At 41.0% G+C, this 15729-nt stretch overlaps 1 protein-coding gene across 1 annotated transcript in view; it reads left to right on the top strand.

Annotated features, from left to right (window-relative positions):
• Positions 1 to 15729, top strand: part of CHN2 (chimerin 2) — a 313595-nt gene that overhangs the window by 180401 nt on the left and 117465 nt on the right. Inside the window, exons 4-5 of the mRNA XM_023225955.2 lie at positions 10847 to 10878; positions 15408 to 15521. Coding sequence (XP_023081723.1) covers positions 10847 to 10878; positions 15408 to 15521 — 146 coding nt within the window. The remainder of the gene's footprint in view (positions 1 to 10846; positions 10879 to 15407; positions 15522 to 15729) is intronic.

Below are 15729 nucleotides of genomic sequence, written 5' to 3'. Positions count from 1 at the left end.
GTCTTCAGTCTTCACTCTGGAGATTCAGAAAGCAGACAGGGGAACAAGATTTGTCCTGTAGCTTGGAAGCATAAAGCATCAAGGTGTGAGCTACCACCAATACCAGTCTTTCCATGGAGACCCCTTTTGAAATTTCAGTGAGCCCCAGAAAGGGATCTGGGAGCATCAAGCCAACCTGCCTTTCACTCATTGTGTTATGCCATGAGGTTGAGCTCTGTGAACACCGTGAGCAATATGCTGGGACAACAGAGGTGAAGAAACAGGAGCCCTTCCCTCAAGGAGCTCACACCAAGAGCTCATAAAAGCCAACAATCCCAATTCCAGTAAGGTTGCCATGGCCCTAACTCAAACCTTTTATAAAGTTCAGAGGCAGGAGACTTCCCCAAGATGGCAGCATTTCAGCTCTTACTTTTAAAATCAGTGAGATTTTGCCAGGCTAAGGCATAGAGGAACTGAAGAACAAATACTAGAATTCCAGGCAGAGGACATAACCCCACCAAAGAATAGCCAAGAAGTATGAGCAGCTGAGGGTGTGCTTCAGAAACTGCAGAAGGTATGTATGAGGAACATGAAGAACTGAGGGGTGAGGATGTCGTGGGGCAAGAGCATGTGTATCAGTAAGAACATATTCTGCACACACAAGCAAGGACCATCCAGGGAAGATCCTAGATGCCATTCATGTGTTCATCCAATAAATACTTATTGAGTACTTGGGAAGGGCCAGGATTGTTTTAGACTCTAGAGATATAGCAGTAAGCAAAGCACAGTAATCTTTGCCCTTGTATAGTTTTCATTTGAATGGAAGGTATTGGTAAAAAAAAAAAAAATGTATTCATCAGAGTTCTTCAGAGAAATAAAACCAGTGTGTGTGTGTGTGTGTGTGTGTGTATGTTGCAGGTGGTGTAGTTGGAAGGCCTGAGAGCTCTCGAACTGATGGTGTTGATTCCAGTCTGAGTCTGAAGGTCTAAGAACCAAGAATACCAAGGGCAGGAGAAGATCAGTGTTCCTGCCCTAGCAATCAGGAAAAGGGAGCATGAATACAACCTTCCTCTGCCTCTTTGTTTTATTCAGGCCCTCAATGGACAGGATAGTACTGACCCACACTAGGGAGGGCCATCTGCTCTACTCAGTCATTGAGTCAAAGGCTAATCTCTTCGAGAAACACCCTCCCAGACACAACTGGAAATAATGTGTATCAGATACCTAGGAATCCCATGGCCCCCACAAGTTGACATATAAAATTGATCATCATAAAACACAAGTAAAATATATAGTATATCAGATGATGATAAATGTCATGGGGAAAAAATAATCCAGAAAAGAAGGATGGGGTATGCCAAGGAGAGGAGTTACCATTTTTAAGTAGGATGGTCTGGGAAGGTCCCACTGAGTTGTGCAGGTTTGACCATGCAGCAGTGGGGAACCAGTGAAGAATTCTAAGCTGAGAGCAATGTGACAAGGCTTGCATTTTCTGACTTAAGTGTGAAAGATAGATTGGAAGGTGATAAAAGGATATAAGGAGACCAGTAAAAAGACTACTTTCATGGTCTAGATGAGTAGATAGCCCAGTGGACATGGAGAGAAAGGGACCATTTTAAAAGCAATTAAGGAATTGCATACAATGAAGAAAACTTTGTGGCAGATTGCAAGTGGGGTTGAGAAGAGGGAGGAGTCAGAGATGATGATGTATAGCTTGGGCATTGAGTGGATGATACCCTGGGTGGTAGCATTCATTGGGGTGCAGAGTAAAGAAGGGTACGGTGATTGCGGTGAGTACCAATCAGTCTACCCAGGTCTCCCGAATGGCCATGTTTTAGAGTTTCCACAATTTTCATATCAACCCATCTGTTACAGCACAGTCAGTGTTCTCTATCAGTACATTATATCTGTTATCCTTGGGCAATTTCCCTTCCTTTTGGTGTAGGAGAAGATTATACGCTTTGGAGTCAATTAGACATGGTTTGGATCTCATCTCCATGCCTCTGCATGATCTTCAAGTAATGTTAACCATACAGGCCTTCTTTTTTCCATCTGCAAGATGGGAATTGCATGTGGCTGGCTTGTTGGGAGACCTGAAACATCCACACTGAAGGCATTGTTAAATGTTGGCTCCTCTGCTCCTCCTGGCCCTGCCCTTAGTGGAGTTCTGGGTCAAGGTCAATAGGATTGAACTGGGAGAAGATCAGAACCAGTAGCAAAAGGGCTTAATGCATGAGGCATGGGTATTTGTATGAGTGTGTCTGGGTGTAGTTGCCCTTCCATTACTTTTAAAATCTAAATATAAATAATATTGGCAATTTGCCTTCCTCTGTTATGATTTTAATACATATTGTTTGTAGTGTTTATGTAATGAACCCTGAGAAAACAGGACTTCTCTGAGCCCCATCCTGGACAATCATTAGACAGTGCTTTAGCCACTCCTTCCTGAGACATCTTCTGGGACCTGGGAAAGCTGTGAGTGGCGGAAGTCTTGTTTCCAACCCAGCAATCAGGGCAGAATTTCAAAGCTACATGCTGTGAGGTGTGGAGTCCCATAGTTGTAAGGAATTCAAATGTTAATTCACATGTATGCATAGCATGGCTGATCACTCCCAAGAAAGAAATTTCTTTAGTGTTTTTTGTAGTTTAACATTGTATAAAATTTTTCCAGGGAGGGAGGAGGTTCCCTTTTTAATCTTACTGACATTTTAGTCTGTTCCATTTTGTATTCATCTGATATATTTCCTTGAGTAGTTGGAGGTATTTCACCAGTACTGTCTTTTCTTAAAAGCTGCCTTTATGTATTATCAGCATTATAGAAAGCAAATATTTCCTGCTACCTTCCTTTTACTCCATTTTACTTAATGTATTTAAAGTTTTTGTTGCTTATTTGCATTTTCGGTTAAAAAAATGTTTCTAATATTCCTCCTTGGGAATACTTAACAGTTCAAAGTTCTTCCAGTCTAAAGCAGGGTTTCTTGACCTTGGCACTATTGACATTTTAGAGGGATAATTGTTTATTGTAGGGGGTTGTCACATGCACTGTGTGATGTTTATTAACATCCCTGGATTCTGCCTGCTAGAGGCCAGGAATACCCTCCCCCAGGTCCTGACAGTCAAAACTGTCATGAGGCAAAAAAATAAGCCAAAGAAGAGGGACGGGGTATGCCAAAGACAGGAGGTCCCACTTTTAAGTAGAGTGATCTGGGAAGGTCCCGCTGAGTTGTGTAGATTTGACCACGTGGCATTGGGGAGCCAGTGGGGAATTCTGAGCAGAGAACGATGTGACGAGATTTCCCCAGACTTTGACAAATGTCCCTTGAGGAGCAGAATCACCTCCCCTCCCAGTTGAGAACCACTGGCCTAAAGAAAATATTTTATGTTTGTTTGCTCTAATAGTATCACTGATAATCATAACTTCTGGAAAATTTGGGGGAGCAGAAGTGAAGCCAGAAAATAAACCAAATGATTGGGAACTGCTTTGGTCTTGAGCACCCCTAAGCTGATCTACTTATGTGCATCTCTAAGTTCACAGAATGTTTCGATCAGGTTGCTGAAGTATCCAACTTGTGTGTATGTGCAAAACTTAGCAAAGCAATTGGTTACCTTTTAAGGAGATTTACTACAGAAAGACTGACCAGCGGACTTTTATAATACATTCTATTCAAGACAGGAAGGAATTTACCTTGTCAGTGCCTATTAGATTTCCAAAAGTGTTAAAGAAATGCCATGAGGAAAAAATTAGGCCTTAGATTCTAAATGGAAAGAAATGGGAGATTTTAGAGTCTGCTCAATTTTCATTCTATGCTCTGCACTTTGACTGCAAGAGTGTAAATTTCAGTACTTGAATTTTCTTTCTGTCCTTTTCAATGGAGGATCCTTGATTTCTAATTAAAAAGGAATTATCTATATTTATTTTTTGTGGATGAAATTGCCGCAGTATCACCAGCACAAATCCCCCCATCAAAAGCCTTTTCTCCCCTACTTGATCTATCTGTCAGAAAATCCAGCAATCTAGCTGCCCTGTGTAGGAGGTTGCTAAATCAGGTTTTAAAATTATTTCTATTAAGTAAAAACTTAACATATACCAGCTGCGGAGGGATTATAAAAGCTTTGTTCTTTCAATAATTGGAAACCTTGTTTACAGAGGACTCACAATATTCTGTAAATGTCTTTGTGTTGAACATAAAGGAACTTGTGTTTATCTCGGCGATGATAATCTGACTATAAAGCAAACTCATTTAAGGATTATGCTTCCTGTCTCTCACTGTGCAGCTGTCACCCTACTGTTCTTTGAAGCTTTGCAGAATGCTGAGAAGTCTTCCTTAAAATTGAAAAATACATTGGGAAATAAACCAGGTAGTTTGGGAATACATGTGATTCCAAATCACGGGGAAATATTTGAGAGACCCCAAATGTCACTCCATCCTAGGCAAATTTTTCCAAAGTTCACATTTGCCAGTTCGTTGATGGAATGCAGTTCATTCAAAAGAGATGTTAAGGTGTTGAGTCCTAGCAAAGAAAACTGAAGGCCATTCAGATAATCTAATAGTCAGACAAACTGTAGAATTTTGAGAGCCAACAAAGGCATTAGCACTGATTAGTATCTACTGGAGAAGGAGTGAAGCACAGTATTTAGGGATGGTCTCAGTCTAGACTCAGCCACTTACTAGCTCTGAGACCTTATGCTATTTAGTGGTTCTCTTTAAAATAATAGCACTCACTTACCTTGGAGCATTGTTTAGAGACTTAAATGAAGCCATAGGAAAGAAACCCTCAGGACTGTGCCTGGCACAGAGTAGCTACTCAATAAATGAGAAGCTATTGCCACGATGATCCAAGTCTCACATGTGGTATCTCGTCTAATCTGTGAAACAGCCTTATTAAAATAGCCAATTTGTATAACTCCAGTTTTACTGAAAATTGAGAAAAATGAGATGCAAAGGAGTGTAATAACTTACTCAGAGTCCCACAGTAACTGGATTGATGAGCAAGGGTCCACAGGCATATTCTGTATCTCATTCTGCAAACATGTAATGAGCACAGGCACTCTTGTTTTCCGAATACTCACTAGTTGAATATTTGCTATCAGGACTTGCTAAAAGCCGTTCCCAATTAAAAACCAGCTATGACACGTTCTCTCATGTGTGGCAGCTTCTCAAACTTTAATGTTTCTATGAATCCCCGTAGAATTGCAGATCCCACATTTCTAGCAGATTCCAAGATGATGCCAATACTGCTGGCCCCGTGATCACACTCTGAGTAGCAGGGTGCTGAAAGACGAAGGGTGGGCTTCTCTCATATCTGTGTTCTCCTGAGCAGCTGCGTGTTTAAACATGGAGCACATTATATCTGTAATTTCCCTACCTTTTCCCTGAGGGTTTAACCCTTCAGTATTTGTTCAGGCCAGGAGCCTAGGAGCACTACCAACTCAGGTCCAATTAGATAGTAACTCTCAAATCTTTGGTAATATCACTGCATTATTTATTTTTATTATAATAATGCTTAGTGTAGAAGGCTAATGAAATTCCTATTTATTCAGCTGTAGACTGCACACAAACATACCTGCTCATTAGTGCATTAAGTGTTAAACAATTAGGTAATTGGTTTTTAAATGTTTTATATTGTGAAAAGATTGTTACTAGATTGTCAAGTAATTATTTAGGAGCATTTTAGTAATATTTGGAAAATGGATATTTTTGCATTCTCTAAAAATGATTTTTTTTTTCTATGTAAAGTAATGGAATATAGGCTCTTGCTGTTTGAAGCTTTGCTGCCCTACACGTTTTTTAGGAATGGGCTGGATTGAGATAACAAGGGGTATCTGCATTTACTCTGTGACAGACATTGGGAGAAATCCTGGAAATACGTGAATGATGAAGACAAAATTGCTGCTCCACAGAACAGTTAGGAAAAAATGGCAAATAAATATTTAAAACATGAGATAAGTATGTTAAGGTGAGATAAGTTTTCTAATGAAGATATGTAAAAGGAGCTCTAAGAACACAGCAAAGGATGGGCCTAACCCTTCCTTCTGTACAGAGGAGACCTTCTCTGGATCCCAGTGATAGCTCATAGCAAGTGACTGGCTGGCTGTGCCTGGCACTGTTGCAAACATATTACACACATTTATTCCTTTAGCTCTTACAACAACCCCATGAGGTAGGTACTTTTTGTTATCATTTTCATTTTAAAGATAAGAAAACTGAGGAGTATAGAAATAGATAACTTGCTTAAATTCCCACAGATCTGGCCTCAAACCTAGGCAGTTTGGGTCCAGAGCCTGCCTTCTTAACCCACATATGATCTGCCTCGTTTGAAAGAGAATTCAGGATCTTAAAATAAGACCACATAAAAATGATGGACATATTAGAGGACATACACTTATGGAACTACAAGTCATCTGGTTTGATGAGTGCAGAAGATGAACATAGGGCGATGAGGCCGTTGGGCTGAAAACATAACATTCATATAGCCTCACATATATGGGAGCACGGTGTGTGGACTGTGGATAGTAGGGACAGGACTAGACAGGACGGAACCCATCTCCAGTAGTCACAGTGCTAACAATTTAATTATACTTGAGATATAACTATAAAGTCTTAACATAGATGTTATTTTAACACATCTGTTACATGGGCATGGTCTCTTCCCATCAGTCATCTTGGGAAACTCCGCTTCGATTTCTGCCAAGTTCCCATTGCTCAGAGCGGGTTGGGAATGTCTCTTCTAAAATTCCTTCAGAGCAAGTCACAGTGAAAATCCTATTATCTTATGATCATGCCTCGTTTTTGTCCAAATGTTTTTCCTAGTTTGGTCACTCACCCCGTTTACTTACTGGTCTTGGCTCCAAATAACGTATACCTGTTTGCTGAAATAACAAGCACTTTCAAATCCATTCTCAAAAAAACAAACGTATGTATATTTCTACATAAAGTGATTCTGACTTTAGTATGTGCTTTAAAATCATCTAGGGGGCTTGATTAAATTCCACGTCATATCCCTACCCTCCGTAATTTTGGCTCAGCTGGTCCGAGATGGGGATGCTGTCTGCAGTCTTCAGCGAGCATCTTGAAGTTTCTGTTTTGAATGACCAGCCCACACTTCAAGACGTGTACCTTTAAGGATATCCACAAGAAAGGGTGGTATATATTAAGGTAGTTCCAAAAGAGAAATTCCAAAAATGTTCTGGTCAACAGGGATATAAGTGGCATGTATTGTGCCTACCTTGGGGGGCTATTCTCTTGTAGATGATGCTTATTTAGGATAAAATGTTCAGTTTTATTTTTAAAAAGAATCAGCCACCATTCTGCATGGTCACACCATATACACTGAAACCCTCTGTGCCTTGGGAAGGACCCATTTCATGTGTTTTCTCAATGACCTCCTACTTGGTGTTCTGCTTCTGTAAAGAGAGGTGTTCCTTTTTGAGCCGGCTGTATCATCTAAGGATGAGAGGATCTAGTAATCCATTTAACATGACCACATATTTTCTTTCTCTTAAAAAGAATGAGCTGCTTTCACTTCTTGGACTCAGAGCACTAAATCCCAAGAGCGGACATGGCAGATCTGACATGGCAGATCTGACAGCTGTCAGTCGTATTCACAAAGGCCAGGTTCACCAGGTGATGGATTAACCAGCTGCAGCTGCTGTCCTAGGATAGTCACAGTGGCAGGGAAGCTCCAGAACCAACCTTCATTCATGTCAGGATATATTGCATTTTCCATTCCTTTCTGAATCCATGTGACCACCTAAATTTTTTGATTAAGTTACCTGATTTGAACAAACATAGTTTTCAATGAGAATGCATGAACTTCTAAGTTGCCTTACTTTTTATTTATCAACTATCCTGTTGCCTTCACACCTACTGAAGAGAATCTCATACAATTGGAAACAGAAATTGAGAGCTACAGTTTATTTTATTAAATTCAGTTTCACAGGTGGGTCCTGGTTTCCATTGATGGCTGACACAGAGCCTTGCCAGGGAGTGAGTCAGGCTTCTCTAAGGCACTGCTGGAGGCACAGCACAGAGGTTCCTAGTCTCTTGGCAGAGCTTTGTCTCTGGAAGCTCTCGCCCCCAGCCACCTGTTCTGTCTGGATCTGAGGATCCAGTATTATCCACCTTGAAGAAATGTGGACATTGATTTGTGTAGCATCATTTAACTTAAACATTAAGCTCTTGACTGGTTTAAAGCTTAGTGAAGTATAGAAATAGAGACTGTGTTTAGACTCCTGTGAGTAAAAAGTTTATAAAAAGAAGAGGATTTTGTTTTTTGATCCCAGCCTCTCTTTCTCTTTGACATTAACAAGGACACATATATTTTCTTTAAGAGTTTCAGGGACAAAAAAGGAAGGAGAGATTGGATTGCTGTCAAAATGGCCCCCAACCAGTAGAAGCAGTGATCAGATGGCCAACCACATCCTCTATCTTTACTCTCTCTTACATCTGTCTTTCCTGTCCCCTACATAGGGTTGCCAGATTTAGGAAAGAAAGAAAGAGACTGGGGAGAGAAGGAGAGAGGGAGGGAGGGGAGGGGAGGGGAGGGGAAGGGAAGAGTGGGGAAGGGAGGGGAGAAGGGAAGAAGGGAGAAGAGAAGAGGAAGGGAGAGAGGGAAGGAGGGACCAGGATGCCTAGTTAAATTTAAATTTCAGATATGCAAGGAATCATATATTAGTATGTATCTCATGCAATATTTGGGACCTATTCCATGGCCCTCTTCCATGCCTGTCCCACACAATTGAGGGCTCTTCTTTTATTTTCTAGTGGTTTTCATTTTCAGAAGATTTGTCTCTCAGTTGGACCAAACTCTCTTCCGGGCGGAATCTTATTTGGCATCTTTCAAGGCACCCTAAACATCAGCTTCCCTCTTTGGGGGTCTATGTTGGATTTCTCCTTAAGCATTTCCTTCTGCTGCAAGTGCAGGTATCTCATGCCTTTCCGCCCTGCACCTGCAAGGTCATTATTTCATGTACAATGGCTGGCCTGAGCATAGAGCCCAGAACATAGGGGTGCTGTATATTTTTATGATTGGTTGATGAACTGAAAGCAATTTGTTGTCTTGTTAAGAATCAATTAAATTCAGCTTTTATTAACTGTTTACCTGCATGCCAAGAGTTAGTAGTATTACCATGTGGCTCATCTGGGAAGTTAGTAACTCTTTCTCTTTTAGGGAAATAAGATGCAGGAAGGGAATAGGGTTGAGAGCTATACCCAGATTTTGCAGACTTGTGCTACAGTTCAGCCAAAAAGATGGAAATTTAAAAATTGTCCTCATATATGGAGAATCACTTCAAATTTTAGAATATCACCTCTCAAAGAATGAAGATTTTGCCATTATATATCATCGACTTTCATTGACTTTTCTAGTCCTAAATTTCTTCTCTGTCATGTTGGTTTTACAGTCACATATCTATAATATTATAAAACTAAAAAAGAACTTTGAAAGCCAAAAGAATGATATAAATGACAACATATTCAATTCTCATTAAAAAGCTTACCAGCCTGTAGAATAATGGCACACATAATTTATAGAAAGAATATCAGATAACCAGCTGCCTTTTTACACCTGGATATATTGCTTCTATTAATGATATTATTTAAATCTTCCTTCACAAATGACACTGAGCAGGCTTTGAACCTTGAAGATTAAGTTATGGATGTCCTGCTTGGTTGAGTAATTTTCAGGTATAAAATACACAGAAGAGTGAACACATATTTAGAAATGTCTAGATGGTAAGTTTTGTACCAGCGAGGCTTATCCTAGGCAGCATTGTGAGTGTGGTCCCCAAAGCCCCAGTCCGCCTTTCTGAGCCTTTTCCCCGAGCTCCTAGTGTCCTGCTACCTATTCACATTTGCATCCTTTGGAGGATGGAGCTAGGCCAAGAAACTGCATCATGAAATCCTGCTTCTGTGCCTGTCCCTGAGCCCTGCTGTGAAAACTGTTCATTTGACTCTAGGAAGAAATGACTGTGAATCAAACAGCTGCCAAGCTCATATCCTACAACAGTGAATAAACATAAACTTGCTGTCATACATATAACCATTCCTAAAAATCCGTAACTTAATGTGGCTCTACTATGTTTTGAGTGGCCCTGGAGTTAGGGGAGAAGAACAAAGGCTGAGCATGAGAAATCATGTCACTTTCTCACCAACTCTAACATCATAAACATGCGAACACAAAGCTCTTATGAAAGCAGATGATCATGTATGTGAAAAAAATCTAATGTGATAACCTCAAGGCTAAAGCTGTGATTGAAAGATCTTTCTGGAATGTTTGTGTTTTAGTCAAGTCATAAATCTTGTCCTCTGTAGCCTGCACCTCTGGTGTCAAATGAATTTCAGCTCATTAGCCACATGTTGAAAAAATAAGAATGTTAGAATATTGACTTTATTTGGAACGTGATCAAGTTAAGTCTGCTTTATTTTTTAATCCAGGTAGACTCCTTGTTTTAATTATAAATACATAATAAAAACAATTAGGCACAGAGTGACATAAATGCTAATGTTTTATTCATGACGGAAGTAGTTGTTTTATCATTCAGGATGAAGCCTTATAATACCCTTACAAATTCCTTAATATTAAAATAAGCATCGCTTTGTTTTTGTTGGAAATTCTCTTATTGGATGATTGGGTTTGGGTGGGAAGTGAGCCTAATGATTGCAGAAATGTGGTGATTCTAGATCATTCCTACCTGATACTGGAATGTGCTGATTATAACTCCATAGCTTCATAGATCTCTGATTTGGAGGATATAATCTGTAATAAAATTACTACCAGGACGCTAGTTCTGTTTATTTGAGTAGCATTTTTATCTCGCTGATTTGAATTCAAATGCATTATTAATTTTGTTTTCTTTTTAATATAGGTGGAAAACAGACCAAAATATTATGGAAGAGAGTATGTATTATACTATTCTTTGTTTTAATAATTTAATAAGTAGTCATTTCATGTGTCATTTAAATATTACAAATTTTCTAATATATGGTCATATGTCTATCGTGCAAGAGTTTAATGATAAGAATAAATGCAATCAGACTCCTTTGAATTAATATTTTTTATAGCACTCAAGTGCTTGGTTTCCATTAATGTGGGAGGGAGAGCATCTTGCGCTACTTTTCCCTCCACAAAAGAGCTACTGAGTGCCTGGCAAGTACTTGAAACGTAAGGCAGCATTTTTCATAATGGAGGCTGTCTGTCAGTGTTTCATTTCACTTTCTACCTCAACACAATAGAAACGTTTGGGGTGTCCAAGATGGTACGTTGTATCTGAGTTCCTGACTTTTGTGTACCTCCGTGCAGTGGTCTGGATAGGTATCCCACTTCCCTGCATTCTCATAAAACCCAAATGATTTCTCTTGGCTTGGCTGTATTAGCCAAATTGCCTTAATACTCCTTTCCATTTTTCTCTTAATTTCAACTTTTGTTTAATTTTTTTCCAAAACCTACTGCCCAGCAAATACACATGACCATAAAAATAATTCACAGTCTAAGCCTATGTTGTGTACAACACATCACAGAGGGCAGGCAGAATAGGCCAGGGGAGAGGAGATGCATCAATCACTTTTCTTCCCAAGTCCAATCTGGAGGCGTTGTGAGGCAACGTCTCTTTAGAGTCTGCCTTCCAAGCTCTCACAGCCAATCCTAAACCTTCGTCTTATTCCCTTACCCGTCAGAGCCTCATCTTCATGATCAATGACCCTCTTAGTGGTCCCAGCCCAGTGCACCTTCCTAATTGCCACAGCTGCGTTTCAGAACCTTCCTTGCAGTGCCCTGGGAATTTGACCAGCACCTCTGGAATGCCTGCCTGGGCACTGGCCTCCGCTCCTCTCCACCCCATGTCCCTACTATCTAATCTACGTCGTAGTATGGCTTTTTCCCCTTAGTATGCTTATTTGTTTTTTTCTTTAAGATAGCACAATTAATTTAAAAAAAAAATAGAAGAAAATGAAAACCTACCATCTACACTTTTGCATGTGAATTCTAAAAGGAGCTGTTTATTATGCATTTCTTTTTTTTTTTTTTTTTTTGCAGAAAAGTTTTCTTGAATGACTTTTTAGTTCTCATCTTCTTACCCCCAATTCATGTAAAGCATATGAGAGTCTTGAGACTAAGGAAGTATTTTCTTAACTACCGAAAGGAACATCTTTTATTAGATGGTAATTAACCTAAAACCTTCAGATTCTGTGTTTCCGTTTTTTGTGTTTTTTTATTTTTTTATTTTTTTTATTTTTTTTGAGACGGAGTCTTGCTCTGTTGCTACAGGCGCCCGCCACCTCGCCCGGCTAGTTTTTTGTATTTTTTAGTAGAGACAGGGTTTCACCGTGTTAGCCAGGATGGTCTTGATCTCCTGACCTCGTGATCCGCCCGTCTTGGCCTCCCAAAGTGCTGGGATTACAGGCTTGAGCCACCGCGCCCGGCCTTATTTTTTTAAAAAAATGAATGTTGTTTTCTTCTTCCACTTAAAAAGTAACACATGCTTCATTCAGGAAACGCACGTACACATTTATTCCTAGAAGGAATCACAAGAAATTATTGACAATGGATACCTTTAGGGAGAGAGGACTTTTGCATTTTTAGTTCTTTTGTACCTTCAGCTTTTGAAATTGGAATTTTCTGCTGTGCACAGGTGTTACTTTTGTTTTAAAAATAAATTATGGCTGGGCACAGTGGCTCACGCCTGTAGTCCTGGCACTTCAGGAGACCAAGGAAGGCAGATCACTTGTGCTCAGGAGATTAAGACCAGCCTGGGCGACATGGAAAGACCTCATCTCTACGAGAAATACAAATGTTACCCAGGCATGGTGGCACATGCCTATAGTCCCAGCTGTATTCAGGACCACAGGAGGGAGGTGGGAGGATCACTTGAGCCCAGGAGGTCAATTGAACCATTGCACTGGGGCTTGGGCGACAGAGTGAGACCTTGTATCAAAAAAAATTAATACATTAATGCCGATTAACTTGGAAAAATTAGAAAATAAAGGAAAATACAAGATGGAAAATACCCATAGTTCCACCATGAAAGAGAATAATTGCTAACCTTTTCCCTTCATCTCTTTCTGGTCTTCGTGCATGCTTGCTTTTTTCTTACCAAGTTGCAGTCATACTAATGTATTAGATATTATAGGTTGGAGATATTTGGACTTTTAGAAACCATGCATAAAGGGGATGACAAGCCACAGACTGGGTCTTCAGGTGCACAAAATTGTCATTTTCTTCTTTTGAATGATTGAATTTAATTTAGTTCTTGACAGCGTTTGATGCTGTCGATCACTTAAACTTGCCAATTCAAGTGAATTAAAACTTAAGTTCTAGTGTTCAATAGCACGGCAAGGTGACTATAGTTAAAACAATTTATTGTATACTCCAAAATAGCTAAGAGAGGCTTTCAAATGTTCCCAACATAAAGAAACAATAAATGCTTGAGGTGATGGGCATCCTGATTACCCTGATTTGATCATTACACACTGTACTTATGTATGAAAATATCACACATTCCCCATAAATATGTACAATAATTACGTATCAATTAAAAATAAAAATAGAAAAAGTATGCATACTCAAAATCAAGCGTTAAAAAAAAGGAAACATAAAACTTAGCTGCTTTTGGCTGGGCACAGTGGCTCATGCCTGTATTCCCAGCACAAGGATCGCCTGAGTTCAGGAGTTCGAGACCACCCTGGGCAACATGGTGAGACCACCCCCCGTCTCTACTGAAATACAAAAAATTAGCCAGCGTGGTATCATATACCTGTAGTCCCAGCTACTGGAGAGGCTGAGGCACAAGCATCGCTTGGGCCTAGAGGCAGAGGTTGCAGTGACCTGAGATCACGCCACTGTGCCACTGCACTCCAGCTTGGGCTACAGAGTAAGAGTCAGTCTCTTAAAAAAAAAAAAAAAAAAAAAAAAGATCTAGCTGCTTTTAGGTTTACAGACTCCCCCTTTTCCTGTCCCTTCTGCTGCAGGGACCTGGGGCAGGTCCCTCTGTGTGCCCTGTCCTGCTATTGTTACTCTGGCCCACAGGTTGTGTCTTCGACATCCCAGCTTTTGTCTTTTCTACTTATGTGTGGGAATATTGGCAATGCTGTCTGCCCCTCCCACTCTCCCGCTGCACGTCCCCTCCCCCTGCACACCCACCCCCACATTTACTGCCAACCCATCCACCAACCCATCGCAAGGCTGCCCCCAGGGCTCTTCGCCCAGGCCGTCTACCCTCTCCATGCTGGCTCAGGCTGCACAAGGGGCTCCTCCACAAGGTTCCTAGGTCCAGTGGCCTCACTGTCAAAGCCCAACACCTCTGCTCCAGGCCCCAGTAAACTGGCCTCCAGTTCCAATCCATATCTGCTATGCAGGGGCAGTTAAACCCCCTGAGACTGGGCTCTGCCTCAATCCCTCCCACCGGAACTGGGGATGCACAGAACGTTCATCCTCACTTAGAAGAGCATTGCTCCAAGACCTCCAGGCATCAGCTCTTGAGATTTAAAATCAAACTTTGGGAAGCCAGAAAGCCTATTTCTTCCAGGCCATCACTGCCATACACCTTTAAGAAGCGATTTTGAAGCACAAAGCCACGGGCTGCTTCTGACCTCACTTTCCTTGGACAGAAGCTTCAGCTTGGAAGGTCTACTTTTTAAGGATAAAGGGAGTTAGGAAATAAATATTGTGATAGGCACTTTTAAAAATGTTATCCTTCTCCATTTGTACCCTAACTTAATCTCTGCATTCCTGAGGAAGATACAAAACTTGTTTAGCTGACTTCCCTTTCCCCCTCTTCCTTTCAAGAAAGTAAAGGAGTTTTTCTCCATCCAGAAAATTTATTCTCTGATTTATTCTCCAAAGTTCTCCAAGGTTGGGTAATCCTAGAAAGAGGTGTTACTCCTCTCCCAGAAGCTTGGAGTCCCTCGGCACTGCCTCACTCCCCAACCCAGCTGGAAGAATGTTGATTATCACTACTGTTTTCCAGAAAATGAGCCTCTAAAATTAACACCACCCTGAACTGAAGCAAGCAGGTTGCTAATCAATAAATGTCCACTTGCAATTAGGATAACACATAGTTCTCTGAGCTGAGAGCTAAACTGGTAATTGCTCTTCTGTTATTTCCCATGGTTAAAAAAAAGGCAGGGGATTGGGGTGGTTGAGTAACCTGGCTTTTTGTTTCAACTTTCATTTTCAACTTGAGAGCAAAGACAATAGCAGAAAGCCAGGTGGACTGGGCATTCTTCCTTTTGTTTGCCTGCTTGAATACTTGTGTTTGGAGCATGTGAGGGGTGGTTCCAAGTCACTTCAGATGTGCAGCAATCACTCCCCTCTTCACTCAGTTGGGGGGGCTGTCGATTCTGGCTGCCCCTGCCGTCCTTGTAAGGCTTGTTCTTTGTGGTCCTTATTCTGTATGTGATCTGGTCAGAGCAATGATGGTCTCGCACCTTCAGGTTTCATGGGATCATCTCCCGGGAGCAGGCGGATGAGCTTCTCGGAGGCGTGGAGGGTGCCTACATCCTTAGAGAAAGCCAGCGGCAACCAGGATGCTACACACTGGCTCTCAGGTGAGGCGCATTTCACTCCTTGTTTTCATTGCTGTACAAGTGGCTACACTGATGTTTGCCCATTTTTAAGAATTGCAGTAGAATATACATAACACAAAATTCATCGTTTTTCCCATGTTTATTTTATGGGGGGGGGTCCCACTCTCTCACCCACGTTGGAGTGCAATGGTACAATCACTGCTCACTGCAGCCTCTGCCTCCCAGGATC

Source organism: Piliocolobus tephrosceles, chromosome 8 (genome assembly GCF_002776525.5).
Source record: "Piliocolobus tephrosceles isolate RC106 chromosome 8, ASM277652v3, whole genome shotgun sequence".
In the NCBI taxonomy this organism is placed as follows: domain Eukaryota; kingdom Metazoa; phylum Chordata; class Mammalia; order Primates; family Cercopithecidae; genus Piliocolobus; species Piliocolobus tephrosceles.
This window is presented reverse-complemented; position numbering and strand designations above follow the sequence as displayed.